The sequence below is a fragment of the Coccinella septempunctata genome, chromosome 7, assembly GCF_907165205.1.
Source record: "Coccinella septempunctata chromosome 7, icCocSept1.1, whole genome shotgun sequence".
Classification (NCBI taxonomy): Eukaryota; Metazoa; Arthropoda; class Insecta; order Coleoptera; family Coccinellidae; genus Coccinella; species Coccinella septempunctata.
This window is the reverse complement of record NC_058195.1, coordinates 28,559,588-28,575,329: the sequence shown is the minus strand read 5'-3', so window position 1 is coordinate 28,575,329 and position 15,742 is coordinate 28,559,588. Positions and strand designations below refer to the sequence as shown.

The 15,742-nt window shown below is 36.6% G+C and overlaps 1 protein-coding gene across 1 annotated transcript in view; it reads left to right on the top strand.

Annotated features, from left to right (window-relative positions):
• The window catches only part of LOC123317193 (methylglutaconyl-CoA hydratase, mitochondrial), an 81,841-nt gene that overhangs the window by 7,844 nt on the left and 58,255 nt on the right, over positions 1 to 15,742 (top strand). The window contains exon 2 of the mRNA XM_044903598.1: positions 8,368 to 8,502. Coding sequence (XP_044759533.1) covers positions 8,368 to 8,502 — 135 coding nt within the window. The remainder of the gene's footprint in view (positions 1 to 8,367; positions 8,503 to 15,742) is intronic.

The following is a 15,742-nucleotide window of genomic DNA, read 5'->3' as shown; positions in this document are numbered from 1 at the left end:
TTCTCCATTATAACTGTGGACCAAAGACCTCCACTGTGACCTGTCTAACGCTAGTTGTTCCCAGTTATGATTAGCATTAACTGATTTTAGGGATTGATGTAGTGTATCCTTAAACCGCTTATACTGGCCTCCTGGTTTCCGGGCTCCCTCAGTGAGTTCGCCGTATAGAGCTATTTTGGGGAGTCTTGTGTCTTGCATCCTCAGAATGTGGCCGCTCCATCTGAGTCGGGCCCTCGTTACTTGAGTCTCAATTGTTGTACAACTCGCGCGCTGCAAGACTTCTGCATTCGAAACTTTGTGGAACCATCTGATGTGCATTATCTGTCTTAGATGACGTTGCTGCGTCTGTTCAAGCTGTTTAATATGTCGCCTGTAGGGAGTCCAGCTTTCGCTTCCGTGAAGAAGCGTTGGGAGGACCACTGCTCTGTAAACAGCTGTCTTGGTCTTCAGATTGAGGTCGTGATCCTGGAACACTCTGTCCTTCAGCTTCCAGAATGCCCGTGATGCCGAATTAATACGGTTGTGTATTTCCGTGTCAAGGTTAGCCCTAGTATTTATGAAGCTTCCCAAGTATTTGAACTGCTCGACCTGTTCTAGAGTTTCATTGTCCAGGCTGATATCTGTTTGAAGGCTTTCTGGCGGACTTACCAGGATTTTGGTCTTGTCAATATTGAGTCTAAGGCCTAAAGCTTCGTATATATGTTTATAAGTGTCCATCATTATCTGTAGATCCTCTGAGCTGCTAGCGATGAGTGAACAGTCGTCTGCATATTGAAGTTCCGTGATAAACTTGGTACGGGTTTTTGCTCTGAGGCGCTTCAGGTTAAACAGGCCTCCATCAAATCTGAATCTTATCCCAACACCTCTTACGGGCATGCTCATGTCAGCAATTATCGATACAGCTATGGCGAAAATATTGAACAGTAAAGGCGCTAATACGCAGCCTTGTTTTATTCCAGAGTTGGTTGAGAAATGGTCGGTTGTAGAGCCATTATGCTGTATTCTAGCGGTGTTGTTGGTATGAAGGCTTTTACACACTGCTAGGAATTTTTCGGGTACTCCTAGACGTGCCATGATTTTCCAGAGCGCTCTCCGATTCACCGAGTCGAATGCCTTGCTTAAATCGATGAAGGCTGTATAAATCCTTGATTGTTGTTCACGGGCCTTTTCTTGTAGCTGTCGCAGTGTAAAAATTAGGTCCACCGTACCTCGATTTGGTCGAAAGCCGCACTGGGATTCAGGTAAAAGCTTCTCTAAGAGTGGAACCAGACGATTAGCCATAATCTTCGAGAGAATTTTACCGGCCACATTAAGCAACGATATGCCCCTGTAATTGTTGCAATTCGACGTATCGCCTTTGTTCTTATAGAGGTTGATAACTAAAGCGTCTCTGAAGTCTTGTGGCACATCTCCCTGTTCCCAGATCTTGCGGAATAGTATTAGGAGACTATTGACAATGTCCTCATCCAAGGCTTTGAATATCTGCGCCGGAATGCCGTCTAGACCAGGTGACTTATCATTTTTCATATTTTTAATCGCGCTTATGATTTCCGACATTGAAATTTCGTCATCAAGCGATGTCATCGGACTATACGCGGGAAGCAGGTCTAAAATGGATAAATCCGAGTCGTTATTTTGATTCAAGACCTGTGAGTAATGCTCCTTCCATCTTTCGAGAATTTTTCTATCATCAGTTAGAATAGCTCCATGAGCATCTCTTATAGGAAAGCTAGCTTTTCTGTTTGGACCGTAAACAGTTTTAATAGCTTCGAAAAAACGCCTGTAGTCATGGTTATCGGCGTAAGCTTGTATTTCCCTAGCTTTTTCTTTCCACCAGCTGTCCTTGATTTTTCTTATTTCTTGACGGACCTCGCGTTTTATGTTTATGAAACCTATTTGGGCTGCAACATCGCCAGGCCTGTTAATTGCGGTTTTCATCGCTTTGTGTTTTGCGTCCAAAAGGGGTGCGATATGAGTTTCGCTGTCGGCAAACCAGTCTGGGGATTTTCGGGAGCGTTCTGTGCCCAGTATTTCTTTCGCTGTATTTGTAAGGGATGACTTGAAACGGAGCCAATGAGTCTCAATGTCGTCGTTATAATCCGATGGTGATAGGCTATCTTTGACGGCAGCTGTGATTCTGTCTTTTGTAGAAGGGTTTTGTAGTTTGGATATTTGAAGGCGCTCTCTTAGATACTTCGGCTTGCGTTGGTATTTTGGGCGCATTGAGATTTTCATTCTCGAGATTACCAGCCTATGATCAGTCCAGCACTCCAGATCTGCTCTGGGTTTAGTGACCAACACCTCTTTCAGATCTTTCCTTCTCACGATCACATAGTCGAGGGTATGCCAATGCCCTGAGCGCGGGTGGCGCCAGGTCCCCCTTGAATTGGGTCTCGTAATAAAATAGGTGTTCGTTATACACAGATTGTGTTCTGCACAAAGAGCCAGCAGACGTTCTCCATTCGAATTGATGCTGTCTGTGCCGTGTTTCCCTATTATTCCCGGCCATAGTTCTGAGTCTTGACCTCTGCCCACTCTAGCGTTGAAGTCTCCAAGGAGAATAATTCGTTCCCGTTTTGGGATTTTACTTAATGTAGCAACGAGTGTTTCGTAAAAAGTGTCCTTTAAGTTGTCAGAGGAGTTCAAAGTGGGTGCGTATACTGCAATGATGTTCACAAACGTGTTATTCGCTGCAGGAAAACGTAGGGTCATTAAACGTTCTGAGATACCAACTGGATTTTCGGTAAGTTTGGCGGCCAGGTCGTTTCTAATGGCAAAGCCTACGCCATGTTGTCTGATTTCGCCTTCCGGCAAGCCTTTCCAGAAAAAAGTATACGCTTGTTCTACCAAGCTACCTTCGTCCGAAAAGCGTGTTTCGCTTAAAGCAACTATTGCAATGGATGTTCGTTGCAGTTCCTTATCGATTAGGGCAGTACGCCTCTCTGGTCGGTCGGCCTTGGGGTTGTCTAGCAAGGTTCTGACGTTCCATGCTGCAAAAGCTATGTGCTTTTCATTGGTGTTTGTTCGATGATTCACTCGCTCAGGCACCCTCCCCCGGAGATCCGAATGGGAGGGTATTTTACCTCCGGATACGAATTTTGTCCTGTTCGACTGATCCATCTTTTTGTAGGAGCTGCGTTAGAAGGTGTTCAAAAGCTGCACTGGTAACGCTGTCAGTGCAACTTTGGTTGCGGCTACGACTAGATTATCTTGTGGCACAGGTATCCTGAGACGACAAGGTCTGAGACGTAACTTGAGCAACGCAGAGAGCCATTTCCTGCTCAAGCCAATGTTTAGGCTACGTAATTGTGGAAAACAGAGTTATACCGCTCATGTTCGGTCGCCAGAGCCTCGTTCGCAAGAACAGGGTGCACCGCGAGTAGGTGAGGTTGGCATTTGAGAGGAGAGGCTATAAAACGCATCCTTCCCCCTTACACCCCGGGTTATGTATGGCATGAATGAGTGGGACTATTCTCTACTTGTTGACAATTTACTACGTACAGGATGGCCCGTTTGAAATTCCCTATCCCCTTATCTGTGAAAGTATAACAGCTACAAAAAAAAATTCATATAAAAGTTGTTCATGCTCTTTCGAGCTTTATTTTTTCGATGAATTTTTGAAAGAAAATCTATTATATATATTGGAAAGTCAAAGTTTTATGAAACCTGCTATGAGTGTTTTGTTCATTCATTAATATTTGTATATTGTGTCATAAAGAGACCATATCATAAGGAAATCATAAAAAAAGCACCAAGAAACTATACTGACTACAGGTCATGTAAGTTTTTTTTATATGTGGTTCTGAAAATTCTATAAATAATACCTACATATGTAAGTAACTGGAATGTGTATGATATGATGGTATATTGAATATTAGTTCATATTAATTTCTGATATATTTATATTTCACAAATTCAAAATCCACCTAAGTTTATACGTATATTGATACAAAACAACCTATTGCACATAAATAACGTATAGCAGATCACTATATACTTTAGTGTCCTAGTCAAAGCTTCATTTATTGCCCATAATTTCAATTTTTGTAAATTTTTTATGAATTGCAAATAAAAATATAGCACATCCAACAGCGTTTTTCATTGATATCAATTGATTCCAAACAATGTTTAGATGAAAACTGACATCATCACAAAACCAAAGATTATAATATAATCTTTGCACAAAACAAAACCATGCTTTTGATTTGTCGCTCAGGATGTTTGTTTTCTGATCGAAACAAAGTCGATATATCGACATGGAATACAAGGAATACATAAAAAAACAGAAAACTGTTATTAAAAAGTTTTTTCGTATTGGCAGTGGGTTTTCAGCGCCATCTCATTGTCAAGCGTATTTTCACTGACCAAAATGTACTAGATATAAGGGCGTTTCCTAACTTTCTACTCTATAATCTGTGCTCAATTGAACCTATACAAAGTCCTACGTGGTGTCAAAAAACTTGTAATTTAGTCTTCTACATATTAACGCTTTCAAATTTTGAATACTACCAGCAACTAATTAGTTTTGCTAACATTTGAAAATTGTAGTTTTCCTCAATTTTTTTAAATGATATTCCCTTTATATTAGTACATTTTCAAATAGAGAATTTCAAGAGATGATTGATAATGTATCACATCATAGGTCTCCTAATCTTAATTTAAGAGCTACTAATCAATTTATGTAGAAAAAATGTAATTTGATTCTTATTAGTGGATTTTTATATAGCAATAAAAATTATATCCATAATCTAGAGCGAACATTTCTAGCTTTGACAGAAATTTTTTTTATGTTGCTATGGTTACGATTTTACTCATTCATTACCGAATTATACCAATATTCTAGATTTACCAAACTAAATTACATGCAACTCTTAAGGTATGACCAGGAGACCCATGATATGCCATATCATCAATAATAGCTCTTGGAACGCTTAAGGCGAAAATGTATTAATATATAGAATGTTCCAGTAAAAAAAATTGAGAAAAACAACAATTTGCAAATGTTGGCAACACTGATTACTTGTTTGATAAATGTCAAATTTTAAAAAGTATTAATGAAAAGAAGACTAAATTACAATTTTTTTGACTCCACGTAGGACTTTCTAGGTTCCATAGAATATATTTTACAGGCATGGGCGCCCGCAGAAATTTTTCTCAGGGGGGACAAAATATCGTCTACGGTTAGTTTAACTGAAAGAAAAATTTCTCTAACGGTAACTATCGAAAAATATCCAAAAAGATGGAATCAATTAAATGATCGTCAAGACCGCACGGTTGCATCGAGCTTCATAAAATCTTCAGATTTTTAACTAGAGGAGTTGCTCTTTCAGAATATATATCACTTTTCCATCTATGGTTAGTTTTATTGAAAGAAAAATTACTCTTACGGTGACTATAAAAAATTTTTCAAAAATATGGAATCAATTAAATGATCGTCAAGACCGAACTGCTGCAACGAGCTCCATAAAATCTTCAGATTTTTAACTAGAGGAGTTGCTCTTTCAGAATATGTATCACATATTCATCTACGGTTAATTTTATTGAAAGAAAAATTACTCTAACAGTGACTACCGAAAAATTTCCAAGAAGATGGAATAAATTAAATGATCGTCAAGACCGAACGGCTGCATCGAGCTCCATAAAATCTTCAGATTTTCAACTAGAGGAGTTGCTCTTTCAGAATATGTATCACATTTCCATCATCTACGGTTATTTCTATTGAAAGAAAAATTACTCTTACGGTGACTATAAAAATTTTTTCAAAAATATGGAATAAATTAAATGATCGTCAAGACCGAACTGCTGCAACGAGCTCCATAAAATCTTCAGATTTTCAACTAGAAGGGTTGCTCTTTCAGAATATGTATCACATTTCCATCATCTACGGTTAGTTTTATTGAAAGAAAAATTACTCTTATGGTGACTATAAAAAATTTTTCAAAAATATGGAATCAATTAAATGATCGTCAAGACCGAACTGCTGCAACGAGCTCCATAAAATCTTCAGATTTTCAACTAGAAGGGTTGCTCTTTCAGAATATGTATCACATTTCCATCATCTACGGTTAGTTTTATTGAAAGAAAAATTACTCTTATGGTGACTATAAAAAATTTTTCAAAAATATGGAATCAATTAAATGATCGTCAAGACCGAACTGCTGCAACGAGCTCCATAAAATCTTCAGATTTTTAACTAGAGGAGTTGCTCCTTCAGAATATGTATCACATATTCATCTACGGTTAGTTTTATTGAAAGAAAAATTACTCTAACAGTGACTACCGAAAAATTTCCAAGAAGATGGAATAAATTAAATGATCGTCAAGACCGAACGGCTGTATCGAGCTCCATAAAATCTTCAAATTTTCAACTAGAGGAGTTGCTCTTTCAGAATATGTATCACATTTCCATCATCTACGGTTATTTTTATTGAAAGAAAAATTACTCTAACGGTGACTATCGAAAAATTTCCAAAAAAATGGAATCAATTAAATGGTCGTCAAGACCGAACTGCTGCAACGAGCTCCATAAAATCTTCAGATTTTCAACTAGAGGAGTTGCTCTTTCAGAATATGTATCACATTTACATTTACGGTTAGTTTTATGGAAAGAAAAACTACTTTTACGGTGACTATCGAAAAATTTCCAAAAAGATGGAATCAATTAAATGATCGTCAAGAGCGAACTGCTGCAACGAGCTCCATAAAATCTTCAGATTTTCAACTAGAGAAGTTGCTCTTTCAGAATATGTATTACATTTCCAACTACGGTTAGATTTATTGAGAGAAAAATTACTCAAACGGTGACTATCGAAAAATTTTCAAAAAGATGGAATCAATTAAATGATCGTCCAAGACCGAACGGCTGCATCAAGCTCCATAAAATCTTCAATGCTATAAATATGGCCGATCTTAGATGCGCAAGATTCAATATCTAGTAATTTTGAATTCTTGGACAAAATATTGAACGAAGAGAAAACATTTCATATTCTTTTTGAGAATCTCGTTTCAAGGGCTGAAATCAGATGATCTTAATATTGGATGAATATAGATTTTTTGAAGTAGGTAATCTTCAGCTTCATAATTAGATATACATTTGTCTACCGCGAATTCGTGGATTTCCAATCTGTATATTTGAGACTCTGAGCAATAGATGATGCTTTGGAAAAAATTTCTGTGAAGCATGCATCATCGGAACGATATTTTCCACATAGGTATATCTATAATAAAATTTATGTGACGTTGAACATCTACAAAATTGATAAAAACACCTTGTAGTGTATTTGCTATTGGTTCCAATATATTTGAATATTTACTTGCTACCGTTAAACAAACCACAAAATTGAAAGAGTTTATCGCTGCCCATAACTGAGCAGCTCTTTTTGTTGTTGAAGAATTCATTGAAATTTCTTTTTGAATACAGTTTCAGAGTTTTCATCTAAAACTCGCAAAGATTTTATCTAGCTGACTAATGAGTTTCACAAAACAAAGGATAATGTTGAAGGTGTTGTGCTGAAAAAAAGGAGGCGATCAGAATATCAATTGACACTTTGGTGTCAATAAAACTTGTTTTCACAATGATATTTTGACGATTTTTCGGCATATTGCGATAAAAATAACGACGGGGTGACATCAGCGATTCAATTCTTCATATATTGCAAAGATTTTCACAGCGATATATGGCAAAATTACGCTATAATTCAGGAATAACTGAAAGCAATTCAATATTACTAATATTACCTCTCACGTGGTAATTTCTATTTTTCAACTGACTCAGTACGTAATTCAGGCTATTGCTCAAAGATGTGACACATTTTCGTATTTGGGGTAGCATCCGTAAAGCAACCAATGTCGATCGTCTTGCTCTCGAATCGTATGTACTACTTCCCCTTAAGCCTTTCTCGTATTGTTATCTTCCCAATTGTCCTGCGTGTTATATAGGTCTTACGAATCCGGAGATCACAAGTGTAAATAGAGACATGGACAGACAAAAATTTAAAAAAGCGTTGATTAGGTTCAGATATCGTGCAAATAATCCAAAAAACACAAAAATAGTTTCTCGTTAAGTACAGACACCCCAAATTTATTTATAAAGTATGTATTCATGTAGGTGTGCTATTATAATTGTTTTTGAAAAATTAAATATCCACCCGCTGTCAGTCGGGATAAATTCATACTTTTAGAGTTTTAGGTGAAAAACGAAAAGAAAAATGAATGCTGTGATTTTCATATCGACTTTATTAAACTCAACTTTCTGATTGGTTTAACGCAGTAAAAGTTCTTTATTCCAATACTCAATACTTTATACTATTATCTGTTCGATATTATAGATATTACGTGATATATTAACTTATTCAATCTTCATTTCAGGGGCCGATTTGAAGGAAAGGTCAAAGATGACTAACCATGAAATAACACTGTTTTTACACAAACTAAAATCGGTAACTAATAAGATACAAAATCTTTGTGTACCAGTTATTGCAGCAATGGATGGTTCAGCATTCGGTAAGTTCAATGAACATCATCTGAATTTCGATTCATAGAACCGGATTAAGTAGATAAAAATTGAGCGATCAATCAAATATAGAACGCGAAGTGCAGTTATTAAGTACTTCCATAATAAGTTTTGAATCTTGAAGGCACTCATGAATATATTTCAATTTGATATAATCGAGAAGTCCTTGTCCATTAACTTAAGTCTAGTCATATTTTATTGCTGTTGCAAAAGCAAATCTTCGTTTTCTAAGTATTTAGGTACAGGGTGGGCAAATTTCGATGTTTTAGCACTACAGCTTTTAAACCAGTGGAGATAGACAAAATCTGATACCCCATTCTCGGTCTCTTTTTCTGAGAAACTAACAAGAGTAGTAGTCATTTTTTTCCACCTTCTTTTGTTTTCGAGTTATAAGCGAAAATTGGAAAAATGGCGATTTCGAAATTAATTTATATCTCCGCTAATACTGATGATAAAGCTCTGGAATTGAAACATTATACAGGCACTTTTTCAAGTAGAATCCAGTGGCGTGCTTGCCTTTTTAGCAGGATTTTTAATTACGAAGCTATTACCCTAAGTTTTGTTTTTTTAAATGGGAACATCAGATTTCTGTGCAATTTTCTGAAAGCTTAATTCTTACTGATTTCAAAAATATATAACATCATATTATTTGTATCAATATAAAAAATAGAAAATGATCAAAAACCTTTGTTTTCCCAATATTTCTATGGTTTCAACTTTTGACGAGAACAGAAAAATAGAGCTTCCTAAAACAAGATCAGTCTCCTTCCGGCAATGTCATTCTTTCTATGCTTTTTACCAATTTTCACAAAATTTGAATCTTGGAGAAATTGAGTAAGAAGCATAGAAATGAAAGGACTAATAGAAGGAGACTGTGGTAATGATAAGATGCTACATTTTTCTATTCTCATCGAAAGTTGAAACCATAGAAATATTGAGAAAGGAGGTTTTTGACCATTTTTTATTATTTTTATTAATACAAACCATATAACGTTATATATTTTTGAAATCAGTAAAAATTGAGCATTCAAAAAATTGCACAGAAATCTAGTGTTTCCATTCAAAAAAACATAACTTTGGGTCATAGCTCCGTAATTAAACATCCTGCTGAAAGAGCAAGCACGCCACTGGATTCTACTTAAAGAAGTGCCTGTATAATGTTTCAATTTCAGAGCTCTATCATCAGTATTAGCGGAGATATAAATTTATTTCGAAATCGCCATTTTTTCAATTTTCGCTTATAACTCGAAAACAAAAGAAGGTGGCCAAAAAGGACTATAACACTTATTAGTTTCTCAGAAAAAGAGACCGAGAATGAGGTATCAGATTTTGTCTATCTCCACTGGTTTAAAAGCTGTAGTGCTAAAACATCGAAATTTGCCCACCCTGTACATTCGAAAAGTTTATTCTTATTTAACTTGATAGCAAATTGTGCATCTTCCGAAAAAATGTGCGACATCTAATGAAAATATTATTCCCTCCGAGATCAAGTCTTCAACAAAGCTATGAATTTCTGTGCACATTCAGGAAATGAAGCCCTCAGAAATATTTTATTAGTGTAATGAAGTGCAACCCCTTCCAACTTAGCCTTAGTATGGTACATGTACTAATTTTCGACGAAACCAAATAAAGAGGGAATCTGTAACGCTCATTTTTAATTTTCTTGTAATGATCAAGGCAGAATATATAGTACGAGATCCCGTTGCAGAATTACTACGTTCATTACGTACAGAGACAAACACACATTTTTACATACGTTTATCGATAGGAGAATACACTGATAACATTGCAGCCTGTCAAAAGTGGCCGCAAGTAATTTCAATTAAATTAATGTTAATCAATATTCCAAGAGAAATTTCGTTCACTTATTGAAATAAAATATCATCCACATCATAGCAATGCATGTAAAGAATACTAAAATCCATGGCTGCCGTTGCACACTCTGCCGCAACTACCTCGCAGCCAGGTGTAAGCAGGTAACATTTCGATGTATTTCTACGTTCTTGACGTACACGGATGTTTTTGATATCAAATTAAAGCTAATTTTTTAGCTTTTTCCTCATCTGAAAATGTGTTAGCTCAATTACATAATACATTTTCTACTTGTATTGGAGTTGAACTTCCCAGAAAAAATGTTGGTTTCAGGGCACCATCCAGAAGAAGCCAACCATTTATTCTCCGCACTAAACTTTAAACAACGCTATTTTAACAGATGGCCGACCTAACTTGCGGCTATTTTTTCACAGGCAGCCTTACATCATCCTATTCGAAAAAAAATTAGCTTTAATTTGATATCAAAACCATTCGTGTACGTCATGAACGTAGAAATACATCGAAATGTTACCTGCTTACACCTGGCTGCGAGGTAGTAGCGGCCGAGTGTGCAACGGCAGCTATGGATTTTAGTATTCTTTACATGCATTGTTATGATGTGGATGATATCTTATTTCAAAACGGAGTGAACGAAATTTCTCGGTCGCTGGTTACTAAGGTAAGAAAATCAAAAGCACACTTATTAATGTTTTTGAGCAATAAGGCCAATAAGCCATTTCAGAAAATGAAATTGCTGCATTACAGTTCAACATAAAGCTCTGTATGCAACTCGTACATACAATTAGGCTTTATGGACTTGCCCAAGTTGCCTATAAACTTTTGGACTCGTCCATAAAGACCTAATTTATGTACTTGTTACATAAATAGCTATTATGTCTGTCATTCACGAGTGATAACGATCGAAAGCTCAAAATGCAGTGACACCTAACGATCAAATTTAGAATAATTTTTTGTGATTAGTGTACCATAATAATAGGTGGCGCCACTTGTCAGAGTGGTCCAACTATATTTTAAGTTGATCTATGATAGATTTTCAATCTATGAAATACTGTTCTGATGACAGATTTATTTTGGCGAAGTTTTTCCAAGAAATGTTCTTATTTTTTCAATAATTTGTTTGACTAGTGGGAATCATATACGTTCTTCTAGTTCCGTTTCTTGCTTTACTGGTAAGTGTTTGGTTTTTTGATAATTATGTTTGTGTAATCATGAAGCTTGGAATTTGTCTGCTCACCGATGGCTTGAGAAAGTATAAGTTCTTCAAAGAAAAATTGTATTCGAACACGTTTAAAGTTGACTCGATTTAAGGCCAGCGGTTCGATGAGACCGCTGTCTCCAAAATCACTCAAACTCAATTGTAGCTATTCTTTAGATCTCATAACAGGCCGCTTGGCCACAAGGAGTGCTTTTTTGGGTTGCCGAAAAAGTTGGAAAATATGATTCTATATCATATTCGTTCAAAAAATAATGAGTTTGAATACGACCGAGTTGAATACCCAAAGATCATACAAAACCAAGCGTTATTCTTATGAAAATCCTACTAATTTAAGATGAAGTACAATTTTGCAACTGAGTACCTACTTATTTATGGATGTATTTTCAGTATTTGAAAACTCAACATTCCTTCAACGAATTTTTCTCGAAAATGGTTTACCAGAAGAAACAGAGAGTTTACCGAAGAGAAGACTTCGAATATCCAGTCAACAGGAGCAATTACAAGGAAACCTATAATTCATTTCTGATTCACTGTAATGGTTATGTCGTTATATTCCTAACCAATATCATTTTCTGCAGAACAACTCCTTAGAGATATGGTTTAAGGGTTAATAAAAATTCCGCTCCTTCCTAAACTGCTCTTATTTCATTTAAAAAAAATTTGTACTTGAATACTTTTACAACACCCCTGCAATGTAGTCGTTTTTTTAGGTGGTATACCTTTTTTGTTCCATGTGGGTAATTTCAGTCTTCGATTTTAATTGTTTCTGTACCTACAATTCATTAGTTGAAAAAAAATCACGATTCATTTTTCAATCAACAAATTTGTCATCGATTTATCTGTACCTAATGTAGTATATTTAGTTTTGTTGAAAATGAATGAAATAGTTTCTTTTGTGAATTACAAGTAAGACGACGCAAAGTCTACTGGGGTTCAAAATTTCAAATCGAATGAATAGGTTTTGGCCCGCCACCTACGGCCGATGCCGCAGAGCAGTAGTTCAGATTTCCACCGGTGCGATTTTAGAGCAGCGCTGTTCTAGAGCCTAGAACCATAGATTCAGAACACTGTCAAAAAATTTAGTACGGGAGTCGGACTTCTTCTCGTTTGGTATTTCTATGAATGAAGTTTGATTCTAGGTTAAAGCCCGTCTGCATTTTGAGATGAGCCGGCGGGCTTTTCCCTTTTCGTTAGTGTTAATATAATTTTAATTCCTATTCAGGGTTCAGAAATTTGACGGCCATAATTTTCAACTTTGGAAGTATCAAATGGACATTGTATCTCAAGCAGAATCAATTGGGGATCTGATTAGCGGAAAGTTGAAACAGGATTAGGAAAATAAGGAAAACTGGGAAAGATTGAATACAAAAGCCATGTTTCTGATTTCCACATCGATGGAGTTTAATCAGTTGCAATCAGTCATGTCGTGTAAAAATGCACCTGAAATGTTGAGACAGCTGAAGCTCATTAACGAACAGCGATCTGCAGTGAATAAAATTATGTTGAAACAGCAATTCTTTAACTATGAGATGAACGAAAGCGACAATTATCGGTTGTATGATCCTATGTATAATACAAAAACGAGTATTTGTAGCCCGTGATGTGGTGTTTAATGAGAAATGAAGTGAAGATTTTAGATTATCTCTATTTTGAAGTTGGTGAAAAAACTGAGATTCAAGCTCATAATTATGAAGAAAAGAATGTAAATATTGTAAATGAAACTCGAAATCGTAAAAATGGAGAAGATCGAGAAGATATTTTGAACGATAAAATTATGAGATATCAACCATAATCTCAAGAAGAGATATTTCCTTCAGTGGGAGGAGCTTCATCGGAGAATTGAACGGAACAAGCACAAAGAAGTCTTAGAAATCGAGAAAATGAGTTCAGTGCGAGACGTCGAGGCAAGTAGACGTGTTGAATGGTTTTTCGAATATACGACAAAGGAATTTGATTGAATACTGATTATTCGGGAGAGTTCTGTGAATGAGTTTTGTTGTGTTGTTATTGTATAAAGTCCAGATCAAAAGATCATTGGCTGTTCAAATTACATCAGGTGAGACTTTTTCTATATAATAATTGGTTATTTTTGTTCTGTTCTCTCTTATTGATATTTATCGCTATTTTGAAAAACTAAAAACGTTTAGCCATGTCGGAGACGTCAGATAATGGGGGTTCCTACATGGAAGCTTCCGATTGAGTCGAAGAAAATTTTAGCGAAGGTGAGTCCGTGTATCGGACAAATTTACGCAAAGAAAATGAGCTCATGAAAGCCGAAATCGCTAAATTCAATGAAACGGTTTCGATTTTGATACATGAGCTCCGTCAAGCCAAAGAGGAAATTGTAAAACTCTCTGCACTGAAGCCCCCAACTTTCGCCGAAGTAACCAATTCGGTGGGGAAAAAAGTAATTCCTGTGGAGATCAAGAAAAGCCCTACAACGCCTTCGGTCAAACCCCGAAATGCGCCTCCTACAAAACGCGCGCCCAGAGAAAGTTCCTCGTGTGATGGGCACCTCAGATTGGGTAGAGATATCCAAAGCTCTCTACACAAAAAAGATTGACTACAACTGCGTTGTTAAAGACGGTATAAGAATCATCGCGTCAATCGTAGATGATTTTAGAAAAATCAACAAATTCTTCGAGCAGCATGGTAAAGAATATTTTACCTACCAAATGGAGGAGGAGAAGAAGATATATGCCGTCATTAGGCATTCACCAATCGACGCTGAACTTGCGTTGATTAAGAATGACCTGATATTCCAGGAAATATCAGACGATGAGGTGTCCAGAATGACATCGAACAAGACATAGGAGCCCATACCTCTCTACCTGGTTGAAACCCAGAAAAAGTTAAGCGACTCTACAATCTCTGTATTGTGGTTGAACACAAAAAGAGGCCTGAAAATCCAAGCCAGTGCTTTAGGTGCCAAAGGTACGGACATGCACAGAACAAATGCTCCTTCTCGTGGAGATGCGTGAAGTGCTCAGGAAGCCATAGCAGCAGTGACTGCACACTCAACAGAAAAGGTGAAGAGAGAAATGCCTCATGCGTCTTATGTGGAGAAGAGGGCCATCCAGCAAGCTACAAGGGATGTAGCGAAGCTGGTGACCAGAAAGAAGAGAGCCAGCCAAAAACAGACAGAACAGAAAAAGCCGTCGAATAAAGCAACACCTGCACGAAAAGTTCAGGAAACTGTAAAAACCAAACCTGCAGAACAGGAAAATAAGAAAAAACTACTAAGCCTATGCAGAAGAAAGAGGAACAAAAGAAGACTTAATTAAAACCGACTGTAAATAGTCAACAAGAAAAAAGAAAAATATCTGAATCAGCCGATGATTTAGATATTTTCACGGAAAAAAATTTCAACAAGATAATGTTGAAAATTGAAAGGGAAATGAAGAAAAAACTCCAAGCATTATTCAGTAAACTGAATTAATGGACCTTACGGATATGAGGAAGAAATCCATCAAGATAATCTCGTGGAACATAAACGGGATCAACACTCGGAAAGCCGAGACAGAAGAAATAATATCATTATCAGAGAGACAACCTGATATTATAGCCCTACAGGAAACAAGAGTAAACCGGAACAGACGACTGAATTTCATAAATGATGAAACATATATAGATGCCACAGAATTACAAACACCGGAGGAGGAGTAGCAATATTGGTGAGAACAGATCTGAAACACTACTTCAAAAGTAGATCCGACGAAACCCAAGGAGAAACAGAAACAATGACGATTGTTGCCGAATTAAATCGTTAAAGAGTCGAAATTACCTCGGCATGTAAGCGACCACAAAACAGTTTATTGGAAGAAGAGATTAACAACATGTTGGAAGGAACAAACCCAAAAATCTGCATAGGAAATTTCAACTGTAAATCCCCATTATGGAACAGCAGAACAGAGAATAGAAATGGCAAAACACTCAAGGATTTCGCCTAAAAACAAAATGCCATAGTGATTGGAGTTACCGGCATATCTTGCTTTTGGTATAGGAATACCAGATGTAATAGATATCGCGACATTGAAAAACATAACTCAAGAATTCTCGATTGAAACTTTGGAAGATGGAACCTCAAACCACAATACCGTGGAATTGACAATAAATTACGGGATAGACGACGATAATGAAGATTTGGAAGAACTGGTTGGAGAAAATGAAGAAGAAATGGA